Below are 15204 nucleotides of genomic sequence, written 5' to 3'. Positions count from 1 at the left end.
TTGGAAGTTTTAGCCACAGCAATCAGAGAAGAAAAGGAAATAAAAGGAATCCAAATTGGAAAAGAAGAAGTAAGGCTGTCACTGTTTGCAGATGACATGATACTATACATAGAGAATCCTAAAGATGCTACCAGAAAACTACTAGAGCTAATCAATGAATTTGGTAAAGTAGCAGGATACAAAATTAATGCACAGAAATCTCTGGCATTCCTATACACTAATGATGAAAAATCTGAAAGTGAAATCAAGAAAACACTCTCACTTACCATTGCAACAAAAAGAATAAAATATCTAGGAATAAACCTACCTAAGGAGACAAAAGACCTGTATGCAGAAAATTATAAGACACTGATGAAAGAAATTAAAGATTATACAAATAGATGGAGAGATATACCATGTTCTTGGATTGGAAGAATCAACATTGTGAAAATGACTCTACTACCCAAAGCAATCTATAGATTCAATGCAATCCCTATCAAACTACCACTGACATTTTTCACAGAACTAGAACAAAAAATTTCACAATTTGTATGGAAACACAAAAGACCCCGAATAGCCAAAGCAATCTTGAGAATGAAAAACGGAGCTGGAGGAATCAGGCTCCCTGACTTCAGACTATACTACAAAGCTACAGTAATCAAGACAGTATGGTACTGGCACAAAAACAGAAATATAGATCAATGGAACAGGATAGAAAGCCCAGAGATAAACCCACGCACATATAGTCACCTTATCTTTGATAAAGGAGGCAAGAATGTACAGTGGAGAAAGGACAGCCTCTTCATAAGTGGTGCTGGGAAAACTGGACAGGTACATGTAAAAGTATGAGATTAGATCACTCCCTAACACCATACACAAAAATAAGCTCAAAATGGATTAAAGACCTAAATGTAAGTCCAGAAACTATCAAACTCTTAGAGGAAAACATAGGCAGAACACTCTATGACATAAATCACAGCAAGATCCTTTTTGACCCACCTCCCAGAGAAATGGAAATAAAAACAAAAATAAACAAATGGGACCTAATGAAACTTCAAAGCTTTTGCACAGCCAAGGAAACCATAAACAAGACCAAAAGACAACCCTCAAAATGGGAGAAAATATTTGCACATGAAGCAACTGACAAAGGATTAATCTCCAAAATTTACAAGCAGCTCATGCAGCTCAATAACAAAAAAACAAACAACCCAATCCAAAAATGGGCAGAAGACCTAAACAGACATTTCTCTAAAGAATATATACAGTCTGCCAACAAACACATGAAAGAATGCTGAACATCACTAATCATTAGAGAAATGCAAATCAAAACTACAGTGAGATATCATCTCACACCAGTCAGAATGGCCATCATCAAAAAATCTAGAAACAATAAATGCTGGAGAGGGTGTGGAGAAAAGGGAATACTCTTGCACTGCTGGTGGGAATGTGAATTGGTACAGCCACTATGGAGAACAGTATGGAGGTTCCTTAAAAAACTACAAATAGAACTATCATATGACCCAGCAATCCCACTACTGGGCATATACCCTGAGAAAACCAAAATTCAAAAAGAGTCATGTAGCAAAATGTTCATTACAGCTCTATTTACAATAGCCCGGAGATGGAAACAACCTAAGTGCCCATCATCGGATGAATGGATAAAGAAGATGTGGCACATATATACAATGGAATATTACTCAGCCATGAAAAGAAATGAAATTGAGCTATTTGTAATGAGGTGGATAGACATAGAGTCTGTCAAACAGAGTGAAGTAAGTCAGAAAGAGAAAGACAAATACCGTATGCTAACACATATATATGGAATTTAAGAGAAAAAAATGTCATGAAGAACCTAGGGGTAAGACAGGAATAAAGACACAGACCTACTGGAGAATGGACTTGAGGATATGGGGAGGGGGAAGGGTGAACTGTGACAGGGCGAGAGAGAGGCATGGACATATATACACTAACAAACGTAAGGTAGATAGCTAGTGGGAAGCAGCCGCATGGCACAGGGATATTGGCTCGGTGCTTTGTGACCGCCTGGAGGGGTGGGATAGGGAGGGTGGGAGGGAGGGAGACGCAAGAGGGAAGAGATATGGGAACATATGTATATGTGTAACTGATTCACTTTGTTATAAAGCAGAAACTAAGACACCATTGTAAAGCAATTATACCCCATTAAAGATGTTAAAAAAAAAAAAAAGGTAACCCTATCCTTAAGCTTCTAGTGAACTCTACTGGAAAAAAATCATTATCAAAGTCACTCATAATTATTATTATTAGGAGTTTAGAATTCTAATATTTTGGTTGCTGATAACTTATGATGCACGATTGGTATAGATATACTTCAGGAAATAGAGGTTCCTTGTTAGTAATGGGCACCTTAGCTTCCTTTTCTTGTTTTACCTCTCCACTCCAGATCAGAGGTGATGGAAAGATTAGATCTGGGAGTGGTTCAGAAAAAAGCAATTGCAGGAGATCCATGGGCATTGTAAGGAAAACAGGAATATACCTAATTTCTAATTCTATATTAAAGTTCTGGAGGACGCGCATTACAAATCTTCTATACGCTAAACCCGCTCCCCACCCCCCTTTACTTTGCTACTGATCAGGTACTTCTTGACTATGTCAATTTTTGATGCTTTAATACCTGTGAGTAGGGATAGGTCTCTTGATCTAACGGTGCCGCCAGGAAAGGGCACAGACCAGGCATCAAACACAAGAACAATCTGCTCCCCATTCTGGCACCCTCCCGCACCCGTCTCCTTTTGCTTAAGGAAGTATTTACTATAAAAAAGTAGAATTTCCCTCAGCAAATCCTCTCCACTCACATCTCTTTTCCCCCTTTTTTCTTCCCGTCAGCTTTTGGACCCGTTACCTTGGCCATATGGCTGCCAACGGGAATCCAGCTCGCCTCATCTCTGCCCTTGTCCATTTTAAGTCCGTATTTCGCACAGATAAAATAGACTAAATCTCGGCAAGGGTCTAGAATTTAGAATTATGCCTGTTAATCCTGCCTCCGTCCATGAGTACCCATATAGGAAAGAAACCAAAACCCGAAAGTGGCCTTGTGCCAGCCCGAGCACTTGGGTTCCCAGCAAAAGACACAAGGTACAGCCCCAGTTGGAAACTCCCAGCCTCAATGAGGAAAAACGGGGTTTTCCAGAGACCTGTCCCCTTGAGGTTTAAAAGCGTGTCCCGTGGGAGCTTCGCTTTCGCTTCTCTAAGGGGTTGGAGCTGCAAGAGCCCAGATCCTCGCCGATCCCGGGGCACCTGTGAGTACCGTGGCGCGACCAGGAGCCCGGGGAGGGTGGGTTGGGCGCCGGGTTGACAGCGGGCAGCGCTGGCGAGGGGAGACTGACGGAGAGCATTGGGATCTGGGCGCAGGCTGCCACCGCTGAGCGGCTCGGAGGCTGCAGCGCCCGGTCTCGGGACAGAGAGCAGGCGTCGGGGACCGCTTCTCCCACGCAGCCCGCCAGGCTCAGCAGCCCCAGGTGCAAGTGGTGATGGGCCAGAGTACTCGGGTGAGGCTGCCGGCTGCCCAAGGGCAGAGCAGCCAGGGCTCTCCGCAGATCCAAAGTGCAACGCCGGGCTCTTCCCGGACGCGCCTGGGCGTGGGGCCCCGCAGCATGTCCCAGAGTACCCTGGCGTGCCGCGCGAGCGAATTTATGCGCCCGGGAGAGGAGCGCTTACCATGGAACATGGTCTGCGGGAGGCGGGCGTGGTCATGATGACCGCAACTGCAGCAGGAGCAAGCTCTCACCGCCCATAGTCACTCCCAGGACCCTGGTCTTCCGCGGAGTTGCCGGGAGTCCGTGCCGGCTAGGGCAGTCTCTGCAGCTGGTTCCTCCTACCCACGCCGCGCCTGCTGTTTCATCCATCCCAGGGGGGGCGTCACACACCACGGTCCGGCTCTGCGCTTTGCCTTTCCCATAACTTCCGTAGGATCAGCCGACAGTGTACTTTCAGTTTCTACTTTGCGCTTGGTCTGCAGGTTCGATCTCTGAGTTAATCACTGGGGCACCTTCACCTCCCCGCACACCTCCTTCTCCTGGTCACCTGCGTCCTCCCCTAGCGCTTCCTGTGCACCTGGACCAGGACCAGAGGAGGGCGCGGAGTCCCAAAGCACCGCAGAAGGAATGAGTTAGCCTGAATCGGGGCGATTCGAGGCAAAGACTTTCCAGATGACCTCTAAACCGCCTTGGCAAAGGCGGGCGACTAGGATCTAAAAGCATCGGTTGCTAATGTGTCCACAGAAGCCACAGATGTGTAGGGCGAAAACTGGGCTATTGCAAGCGGACGCCAGGGAGGAGGCGTCGCAGCTCTTGCCGCGGATGTGGTGGTGGACGACGCCAAGTCAGTCGTCTTGTTTAAAAAAAAAAAAAGGAAGTAAAGAATGATTAAGAGGGCCACGGGCCACGCCCTCAGCCTCTCTAACCTCTCTAGTCTCCTTCCTCTCTGTCTTTTGTACATGCACCTGCCCAGGTGAGACCTCAAAGAAAAATAACTCGGTGTGTCCACCTAATCTGGTAAGTGCTATCTTTGGACCTGATAATCAAAGCCCAAATTAGGTGGAGAAAGTGGAGACTGACAATAGATGGTAACAATGACTGCCTCGTGTGCATTTATCTGAATTGGCTAATAAATCAACTTATCTATCTTGACTGTCTGTTACAGAAGGGTTAATTTTTTTTTCTAGGTCTGAATTATTTAGGTATTTTCTGTTTTCATTTGATTTCTGATATTCTGCAGAAATCCTGCTTAAATGAAGGTGGGTAATGTAAAGTAATCACAGTGATAATAGTGTTATGGCTATCATTTATCTAGCATTTGCTCTGTACCAGTATTGTGCTAAGTCTTTTATGTATGTCATCTCAAGCAAAATTTTCTGTGTGGTAGACAGTTTTGTTATCTGCGCTTCACAGACGTAGGAACTGAGACTTCCTTAAGTATCTGCCAGATTCACTCTGCTGGTTAGTAACAGGGTTGGGACACAAACCTACTGTAAACCAGCTCTAGAGTCCGCACTTGGACCCCTGTGTTAGAAGTCCTGTGAACAATGTAGACATTGATGCCAGGAGAGAGACAGGGTCACATATCATGTGAATGTGCCTTTGCCCCAGTATGGGGACCTCAGGGAAAATTTCTGGAGTTTGTGAATTCTGAATTGAGACCCGAGCAGGTCAATTAACTTGGCCATGTGAACATTCCAGCTGCTATAGTGTGAATGAAGAAAAGAGGAAAAGAAAGAAGGGAGAAAAACAATGAAATAGAGAGTGAGGCGGTGTTGCTTAAGCCTGAAACTTGGATTCCTATTTCTCTTTTAGTCTCACTTCTCACATCCAACCCACAGGCAAGTCCTGTCAACTGTACCTCTAAAATAAATCCCGAATCTATTCTGTGAATTGCCTAAGGGTAAACCATTAAAACCCTGCTGTCTAGGGGATCTTCCAGCTTTCACTCTTGCCCACAACCCTTTCATTCTCTTCATAGCAGCAGCGTATTTATTTACATTTGCCACCCTCTGTGACCACTCTCTGGCCACTTCCCACTGCACACTGGGCTTTCAAGGCCCTGTGTGATCTGGGCCCCACTGTCCTCTGTGACTCCCTCTGGTACCCATGGCCTTTGTCCTCCCTGCGTTCAGCCAAGCTGACTTCCACTTAGAACAACATCTAGCACACAGCCATGCAGAAAGTAACGGAATGAGAGGGGACAACTGAGTGAGATGCATGAGCGAGAACATGTGTGGAAGGGAAAGTATGTGAAGGCAGGAGGGGAATAGGAGGAAAGGGGAAGAGAACAAGGGAAACAAATGAGCACAGGAGGCAGAATGTGGTGGGGAAAGCCAAGTATTTCCATCTGACTGGAACCTAGCCTGGAGGTGGGGAGCAGAGAAACAGGAGGCCAGAGTAACTGGTAAAAATGAATGCTGTAACTAAACACAACTAGCTTGGCTATTGATTTATTTAAAATCCCTGACAGCAACATTGAGGTATGTAATTGCACACAGCCTGCAGGTTTTTAAAATTGTTTTAACACTTCAGGGACAGATAAAAGAGCATCCACCAATAACTTGCTCAACAGGAAATCCATCTTCCTTTTTCATGCAATCATCATAAAACCTGGTTGAACAAGGGCTTGTGCATAACTGAACTTTTGGGGAGCATGATTGGAAATTATTCAGAGCTCCAGGAGAGAAGATGTAAATTCCACACTGGACTCTGACCCCAAACGTGAAGAATCACTCTGAAGACAATATTCGTAAAGCGTTTGGCATTTTTATTGTTATATGAAAATTGGCACATTCTAACTACATCAAGTTATTTTCTTCTATGACAGAATTAATACCATTTGAAAAAAAATCCAAATGTAGTCTTAAATGCGTGTTTGCTATTTTGATAAACTGAACATTATTTTTCATAAGACAGATAGATAGGGAAAAAAGAAATGTTTTATGAATTTTTATATGCCAATGTTTTATAATAGAGAAATGGAGTGGTTACCTTTATGTTCACTCGTAGACACAAGAATTGTGCAGGAAAGCCAATATGTAAACAAAGTAGTATATAGTTTATGAATTATAACCAATAAATATTAAGAAGGAAGACATTTTCAGAATGATTAGTACAATGTACTGAAAAAAATGGAAACAAAGCAATATGAATATCAACTTAAAGAGAGAATTGTTAAAGATTAACTAATGTCTTTTTAAATGTTCTACAATCTTCAATCTAAATAGTTTATTATGGGTAACCTAAAAATCTTTTCTTGATAATTATCTGTAGTATTTTTACCCAACTTAATACAACCATTCTTTGTAGTCTGAGATCTGAATGCTAGATATCATTCTGTCTATAGATATTTTCTGAAGTTCCTGTAACTTAATTTTCCAGGCATAATATTCAACATATTTCAAACACACACACACACACACACACACACACACACACACACGAAGGACTTCTTCATGGGCATGTGTTCTGTATAGAACACATGGGGCCTGTGCTTAGAAAGGGCTCTGGGTTTGATTTAATGCTCTGCAGTCACTGTCTTGAAATTCTTAATTATTTTTGGACAAGGAGACTCTCATTTTCACTTTGCATTGGATCCCACAAATTCTATAATTGGTCATGCATACTCACACATATTAAGCTACACATGGTGAATAGCAAGGCATGTCTTCAGGTGGTTTCAGTCTGGTGGAGAAAACAGATGTTAAACATGTAATTTCAAGGATAAAGAATATTATGTAAAGGAAATTTTGAGATGTATTTCAAATCAGAGGATTAAAGCAGTCTAGACTAATTTTAAAAATTAGTGGAACTAGCCTCCAGAATAGGTTAATTTACATCCAATGGAAAGATAGCTATAAGTGAATAACCTATAATTCTAAATCAGATATGTTTGATTTTCAAGCCTGAGCTTGAGGATGAATTTTAAGTTTTGTCAAATGACTGCCTAGCATCTATTTACATGGTAATGTTTTTTTGTTGTTGCATTCCTGAATAAACCACAAATTTACCATAATGCTTAATTCAAGTTGTTAATATTTTACTTAGAAGTTTGCAATTATATTCATAATTGGAGTGTTTGTTCTTCATATTATATTCGACTGAGCCAGGGCCATATTTGTCCAATTTTCTTAGCTTCATAAAAGGATTTGGGCATTCTGTTGTTTTCTAGAAACTGTAATGTTTAAGCATTCATTATATGACTGATTTGAGTTCAACAAGGAAACATATTTAATTTCATGGGATGAAGCCCAGGGATAGGATGTGACTACCAGTTTCAAACATTTCAAGAGTGAAAATAAAAAGGTTTCTTCTGAAGGCTGAATCAAAATGGCCCCATCAAAATATCAGGAACTGCTGGAAATGTGTATGTCAGCATTATCAATGATTGCTTGAGCCATGGAAATGAATGAAATCATTCAACCTGCAACTTCAAAGAGAGAAGAGAGAGACAGTCAGTGCAAGGAGAAACCTTGAGACATGGGCATTAAGGGTAGATGGAGAATTAGGTGCCAACAAACTGACAAATAATAGGCCGTGAAGTAGGAGAGGTATTAGCATCCCAGAAAACAAAGGGAGATAGAATTTCAAAACAGATTAAGTAGTCAGTACTTCCAAATGTCACAAAGAGATTGAACAAAATGAAGTTTGAAAAGTGTGCCCACTGAGTTTGGCATAGTAGAGATTGTCTATGGTCCTCACGACAACAGTTTGAGAAGAGCAGTGTAGTTAGATGCAATATTCCAGTTTCTGAGACGTTAAGGGAAGATGCAAAGAAAGTGAGAGGAGACAACTCTTTAAGATGTCTGGTGAAGATAAAAGGAATCAGATAATGGTTTGAAAGGCAGGTAAAGCGTAATGGAAGTTTCTGTTTTCATGTATGAGAGGTACTAGAACATATTTATATATTAATGGCTAAAATTGGGTTTTTCTGTAGAAGTAGGAAAGGTTGGAACCGAGAAACCCAAGACAGCAGATTTATTTTTTTCCCCTTGTGTCCCCTCCGCTTTCATTTCACTCCTTAAATTCTGTAATTCTAAATAATCAGAATCCACTATAAATCCACTATGCCTAATTTTATGTTCCTTATTGAAACGTTCTCTAGGGCACTCACTTGTCTACTTCTGGATTGAGTATTGGCTAGTCTAAGAGAAAAATACTGCCCAAATTGCCTTTCAGAAGGAGCAGCTGTAGCTTATGTAGTTTGCATTATCCACTCTGTTTGTACACTAATGGATGTGTTGTTGGCAATCGGAGGTCCAGTCAATTCCATTTACTGAAATAGTATATTGAATTAGCTGCACCTACACAACAGGAAAAGTACCGAAAGAGAACTGCCAAGGAGATTTACTTGCAAAAACAGGTTTGCCTTTAGGTTAATTTCCTTTTACAGTTTAATATTTGATAAAGATTTATCAGGAGAAAGAAAAGAAGGAATTGTATTAAGTCAAATTTACGTCACCAAAACAAATATTTCTCAAGGACCTCAAAAGACCTAGATAAAACTAAAGTCATAAAGATCATAGTCTCAATCAGGATTAACACAAACCAACTATAACAATGACAACACCAACAAAGTATGAATTTGATCAACTCCATCACTTTTCTAGATTCAACTCCCCAAAATTTCTTTGGGCCTCTAATCTTTTTTTTTTTCTTTCTGATAGTGATCTTTGTGGCTATTGAAAATCCTCAATTTTTTTTGTTTTGTTTTGATTGTTTTTAGATTTTACTTTAAAGTCACTGATTTAAATCTGGCGGTTATTGGAGAATGCCTGCAAAAACTGCTAGTTTCAGAGGATCATTCTTAAATGACCAATGTACCAGTACACACAACAGCCATTTTTTTGTCCTATTTTTTAATTAGATCTCATTGTAGGCCACTTAGAGCATGTATTACAAAATGAAAATATATATACTGAAAACTTAAAAAATAAATTGAAATAGCTTAATACATTAAGGACATATTTGTATTTGGTAAACAGCAAATTTTAAAATTTGCTATTTTAAATTAAAATAAGCTAATCTCAAAAGCTTACTTTAGGATAAAGAAAAATTATAGTATGGGTTAGTTTGGAGTTAGATTCAAAGGAGCCTTCCTTTTCTAATCTGAATAGAAGTTTAGAAATCTCAGAGAATGAAAATGACACAGAATATCATTTTGAAAGGAGGGAAAAAACAAGAATTAGAAAATATTACATTTCACTGGCAAAAAGAATGTCTTAGTTAAGACAGATCAGCCAAAAAAAAAAAAAGAATCTAATGAGGAAGACATTGTTAGAAAACCTGTTAAACATTAGGGAGAATTGCTAGCATAGTAAAAGAAACAAGCAAATCAAAACATAGAGCTGCCATTTCATAGGACATGTTACTCAAGAAACATATAATACTCCACTTCATTGTTTGAAGAAATCATTGTATCTTCCTAGAAATAGTCAAGGTCAGCACATAAATGTGCTCAAGTCTCTCCCAACCCTAAATAATACTTAAAAAAACAAATTCAGCACATACTTATCAAGTAATACTATGTGCCAATCACTGTTCTAGTTGTGTGGGATATTTCAGTGCACAAAACAGACAAAAATAATTCCTGTTAAGTTGAGATTACATTCTAGTGGAGGAGGTAAACAATAGACAATAAAAAAGTAAAAATTATATTAAATGTTAGAAATTTATTAAGGTCTATGGAAACCAAGGGTAGGATCAAGATAGAGAATGTGTGTTGTGGAGGGGAGTGTGCGTGGGGAAGAGTGTTGTGATTCTAAATGGGCTTCAGTGGGAAAGTGACATTTAAACAAAGACTGAAAGGTGATTGAGTGAGTCACATGGATGTCTGTAAGAAGGATCTTCTGACTCAGTTCTTTTGAACACTTGATTTGCAGTCTCAGCATACTCTATGTAATCTTGTCTTAAAGTTTTCATGAATTCAACTTTTTTCCTGCCACCTGTTTTCCTCTCTAATTAACAGTAGTATTATGGCAAAGAGTGAGAGTAGAGAAGAAATATATGATGGTCTTTTATCCGTGAGGTCTTCCCCCTTATAAAATAGCAATTCCCCTTACCATATTCCCATATATTTTTCTCCATGTCATTTAGCAACATTTGACAGATTGCATGTTTACTTGTTTGTTCATCTTTTTCTCCTCACTATAACATAAGCTCCATGAAGACATTTTTTTGGTTCACTGATGTATACTTAGTTCCTAGAACCTTTCCCAGCAAATAGTAAGTTCTTAATAAATATCCATTGAATGAATGAATATTCCACAGATAATTGACTACATCAGGGAAATAACTAAAGAATTAGGCATATTTAACCTTGACAAGAAAAGACATAATCAGGAGTACAATCAGGAGTACGATCAAGAATGTTCCAGTACTGGCTCCTACTGGCCTGGGAGAGCTGATGACAAGCATCTCTTCTCAGCTCTGCATTCAGTGACGTCCCATTGGTTGCTTGAAGCAAGCCATGGTGAGAGTACTTCTGCCACAGAAACCAGCAAATACTAAAAATGTATCATTTACCAGTACACCATTGGGCACAAGTTGTCAGATAATGGCTTAGCAAAAGAAAGCACTTTTTAACATTTAGACCTATCCAACAATGGAATGGCCTCACAGGTGGTATTTAGGTCTATTTTAGAGATCTGCTTATTGAGGATATACATTGGAAAACTTATTCAGGCGTGCAGAGTTGCTGGTCATAGGATACATTGCTATTCTGAAAATAATCTGTCCCTTTCCCTATGACTCTAAAAATTTTGCCTATTGGTGTTAATTTTTATAAAGTTTTACTACAGTGTCTCCAGATATGGATTTCTTTTTATTTACCCTGTTTTAGATTTTTGAAGCTTCTTGATTGTGGGCTGCTATCTTTTATCAGTTCTAGAAAATCTTAGATCTTATTTCTTCAAATATTTTCTCTGCCATGTTCTCTATATTCTACTTCTCAGATGTTATACTTTATCATTTTACTCTCAAAATCTCTTACCATTTCCTCCATATTTTTCATCCCTTTGTCTTTCAGTGCTTCACACTGTTTAGTTTCTTCAAATCTTTCTTCTAGTTTACTAATTTTTTCTTTAATATTGTCTAATCAAATGATAAATCCCATAGAAATTTTTTCCAAATTTATTATGTTCTTCTGTTCTTGATTTTATATTTGGTTCTTTTTTAATGTGCTGTGCCACTTTTCATAGCTTATAGTGCCTGCTGAAATATTTAAGCTTGGTCCTTTATTTTTTATTGAATAAAGTAAGCACGTATGCTTTGTAGTCTTCTTATACCTCCACTACTCGTTTATGATAAGGGTAGAGTATCAAGTATTTGTGGGTATGTTTCTATCTCCTGTTTTTCTGCTTATTTTCACTCATGGGGTCTTATTTCTTTGTGTGTCTGGCTATGGCACATCACATTGTGTGCTAGACATTGTTTAGAAACCTCATTTGTAAGAATAATTTGAAGTCCAGAATGATGAGTATCGTCCCCTAGAAGGGACTTTTGTTTTCTTTTGTCAGGTAACTGAAGGCATTTCCAGTCTGGGATCTTCTTAAACTGAGTTCCAGGTATGAGATTTCTTGGACCATCCAGATGACGAAAAGCTTGACTATATAAGTCTATCAAAGGTTGTGTTACTTACAGTGCCTGTTTACAATAAGGGTACACTTTTTTGGTGTCTTAGTTTAAAGTAGTGAGTGGCTAATTAGAGCCTCCATTTTGAGTTCTTATTCTCTGATTCTCCTTTTTTTTTTTTTTTTTTGTATAGTAGCCTAGTCTTGATTTGTGGTTGCAATATTTTCTTTTATGTTATGAGACAGGGAGAGAGATTTAAATGTCCGTTTTTTACCTGCATTATTTACACTTGAGGGATTTTTTCCCTCTTTTTTTGTTTTGTTTTGTTTTGTTCATGGTGTCTCTTGCTAAAAGCAGAGAAAAGTTTTCTTATCTCTTAGAAGAGGGTAGTTAGTATAATGCTATCTACAAGTGGAAAGGAGGGCTCTGGAGATCTACTCTTTTAAGCATGCAGATTTCTTCTTAACCTTCTTTGTCTCTTCTCTTTACCATAGTACCTCCTTCTACTTTGCTTATTGTTCAAAGTTCAGTCCCTTAGGTCCTGTTCCCCAAGAAAATTATCTTCCCTCCTATGAGGGGCTGGGGAGATGGGTGGAAATAGTAATAGTCTTCCTTTGCTTGGTAGGGTTGTGGGACTGGAATCAAACTAAGTTGCATAGACACTTATCTCCAATGCTTCTTTGTTAGCCACACTTACTGCTGCCTTCCATGCATAGAATCTGATGAAAGAATTTTTGCTAAGGAGAACCTGTTCTCTTCTAATTGATATAACTTTTTTCATCTGCTAACCTCTTGTTCTCATTGTCTTTATGGAATTTTACAATTTTTTATTCCTTTAATTTGGGGAATGTTTCTAGACTTGGCAAAAATAAATGCACGTTTCAATCTACCAAGTTTTAAAAAGCAAATGAAATTAGGTTTTTAAATGCTTTCTATGAGCCCCATCTATTGTCATGTTTTCTGTAGCCACCTTTATTCTTGTTATTAGATCTGTCTTTCCAATCCAAGTCCCATTTCTCTACTACTACTACAAATAATAATAAAATCAACATTTGTATAAGACTTACTAAATGTCAACCATTGTTTTAAATATTTGACATGTATCAACTCATTTAAACCTCAACACTATGAGATAGTGTATCAGTTATCTATTGCAACAATAACATTTTATGACAAACCACTCAAAAACTTAAAAATGTAAAACAATTTACAACAATAGCGACACATTGTTTTTTTACAAGTCACTGTTTCTGCTGATCTGGGCTGAGCTCAAAAGACCTTGGCTTTGTTTGCTCATTTGTCTGCAGTCAGCTGTCAAGTTGTTATGGGATGGGTCTAGGATGGCCTTAGATAGGACAACCTGGCTCTTTTGTATGTGGTCTCTGATTTTTCAAAAGGCTAACCTAGGAGTATTCCCATGGCCACACCAAGATTCCAAGAAAAAGAGTGGATGCATGCAATGCTTCTTGTAACCTAAGTTCACACTGCACACAATCACTTTCTAATGTTCTATTAGACAAGGCAAATCAAAACACTAGTCCAAGTTCAAAAGGTGAGGAATAGACTCTGCTTCTTACTGAGAAAAACTACAAAGTCAAAGTGCTAAGTGAAAAAACAAAAGTGCTAAGTGTATGGATCCACAAATAGGCATTATTATTATCCTCATTTTAGAAGGAACTGAGGCTATATGGAGAGGCTAAGTAGCCAGCTCAAGGTCATGGAGGAATTAGATGGTGGCCCTAGTATTTGAATTCAGGCCGTCTGACTTTAGTCTGTGTCCTTAATTCCTACGATTTACTCTCTCGCCAGTGGCATATTGAATCAGTTGAAGAGATGATAGAGAAAGAAAGGCAAAAGATATCAAAGGGAATTTGGAGTAATTCTATAGGGAGAAAAAATGAGCATGCCCCATAGAAGAAAAAAGGTTACTGCAAAAAGATGACACTAAGAACCCCTTTGTGAAATTAGAGAAAGGTTTGCATGTAGCCTCTGGGTTTTGGAAGGAGAGAAGGCATACTGTTGAAGGTAGCTGGCTTTCTGGAGTCTGGAGCTTATTAGAACCCATTTCATTACAGTAACCAGAAGGAGGGCACAGTATCCAAAATAATTCGCAATGATAAGATCTTGGTGGTATGAATAGTTGGGGAAAGGATTTTGCAACTTCTTGTATCAGCTGCAATATTAACTGTAAATCTTGTAGCTTGGTTAATTAAGTTGGTTTATAATGCATAGGTATCCTCAAATGTGTTATATAGTGGACATTCTTAATCTTTAATTTATACTTTATTAGTCTCTGCCACAGTGTCTTCCTTGATCTCAGTCTCTAGTTTTTCCACCTCCATTTTTTTTACAGCAACCAGAGCAATTTTTCAAAATGCATATTTGATCATAGCACTTTCTGCTTAAAAATCATCAGTAATCCCTTCAGAGTGAAGGCTAAATTTTGTAAGGTGCTTTATCACGTGGCCTCTCTTTACCGCCCAACCTATTTCTTGCTGTCCTTTCTCTCCCAGCTAAAGACCTTGCAGAATTCCAAATATGTCATAGACTTTCATGTCTCGTTCCCTTTGCTCACACTGCTCTTTTGGCAAGAAATACCTTGATCAACACAGATTCCTTCTTTCTTTTTTCCTGTCTTTCTTTTTCTTGCCTTCCTTCCTTCCTTTCTTCCCTCTTCTTTTTTCTTAATCTTTGCCAATTTGAGAGGTTGGCAGAGAGAGCAATGCTGGAATTGGAAAGGCACATTATTAGTACTAGCTAAGGAAGTTGGGAGCAAAAGTGACCTGTGTTATTTCTGGACCAAGGCAGAGAAAAGATTACAGGTGATTCTCTTCCCTCTTCTCATACTTCTTTGTTGGCTAAGAAGGGCACAGGTTTCAAATGGAACAGCTGTAAATTGGTGAGACCTTCTTTAGGCTAGATCCCTAAGTGACTATGTGAAACAGAGCTCCCCCACAATTTGTGATAAACTTGTCACACGAATGAGAAATCAATTTTCTTGTGCTAAATTCCTGAGATTTGGAGATTAATAAAGTGCCACATTATAACCTAGTATTTATTTAGTTCTTTGGTAAAATTCCTCTTCATGTCCTTTGCCTATTTTTCTACTAGGCTATTCACTTTGATTTATAAGACA

At 39.0% G+C, this 15204-nt stretch overlaps 1 protein-coding gene and 1 long non-coding RNA gene across 5 annotated transcripts in view; one reads left to right on the top strand and one right to left on the bottom strand.

Annotated features, from left to right (window-relative positions):
* Positions 1-3977, bottom strand: part of IL7 (interleukin 7) — a 55611-nt gene extending 51634 nt beyond the window's left edge. For all 3 annotated transcript variants that reach the window (XM_027089800.1, XM_027089801.1, XM_027089799.1), the window contains exon 1: positions 3676-3977. In XM_027089800.1, coding sequence (XP_026945601.1) covers positions 3676-3685 — 10 coding nt within the window. In that variant the 5' untranslated portion in view covers positions 3686-3977. The remainder of the gene's footprint in view (positions 1-3675) is intronic.
* LOC113611184 (uncharacterized) overlaps positions 3020-15204 on the top strand; it is a 103681-nt gene continuing 91496 nt past the window's right edge. Inside the window, exons 1-2 of one of the 2 annotated variants that reach the window (XR_003429376.1) lie at positions 3020-3257; positions 3977-4511. This is a non-coding gene — a long non-coding RNA (uncharacterized LOC113611184). Of the gene's footprint in view, positions 3258-3976; positions 7513-15204 lie in introns of those variants that run through there. The other variant, XR_003429375.1, reaches the window with a different exon arrangement.

The sequence above is a fragment of the Aethalodelphis obliquidens genome, unplaced genomic scaffold (assembly GCF_003676395.1).
Source record: "Aethalodelphis obliquidens isolate GAN/ISIS:26980383/991018 unplaced genomic scaffold, ASM367639v1 scaffold68, whole genome shotgun sequence".
Classification (NCBI taxonomy): domain Eukaryota; kingdom Metazoa; phylum Chordata; class Mammalia; order Artiodactyla; family Delphinidae; genus Aethalodelphis; species Aethalodelphis obliquidens.
Note: the sequence above shows the minus strand (reverse complement) of the source record. Positions and strands in the feature narration are given on the sequence as shown.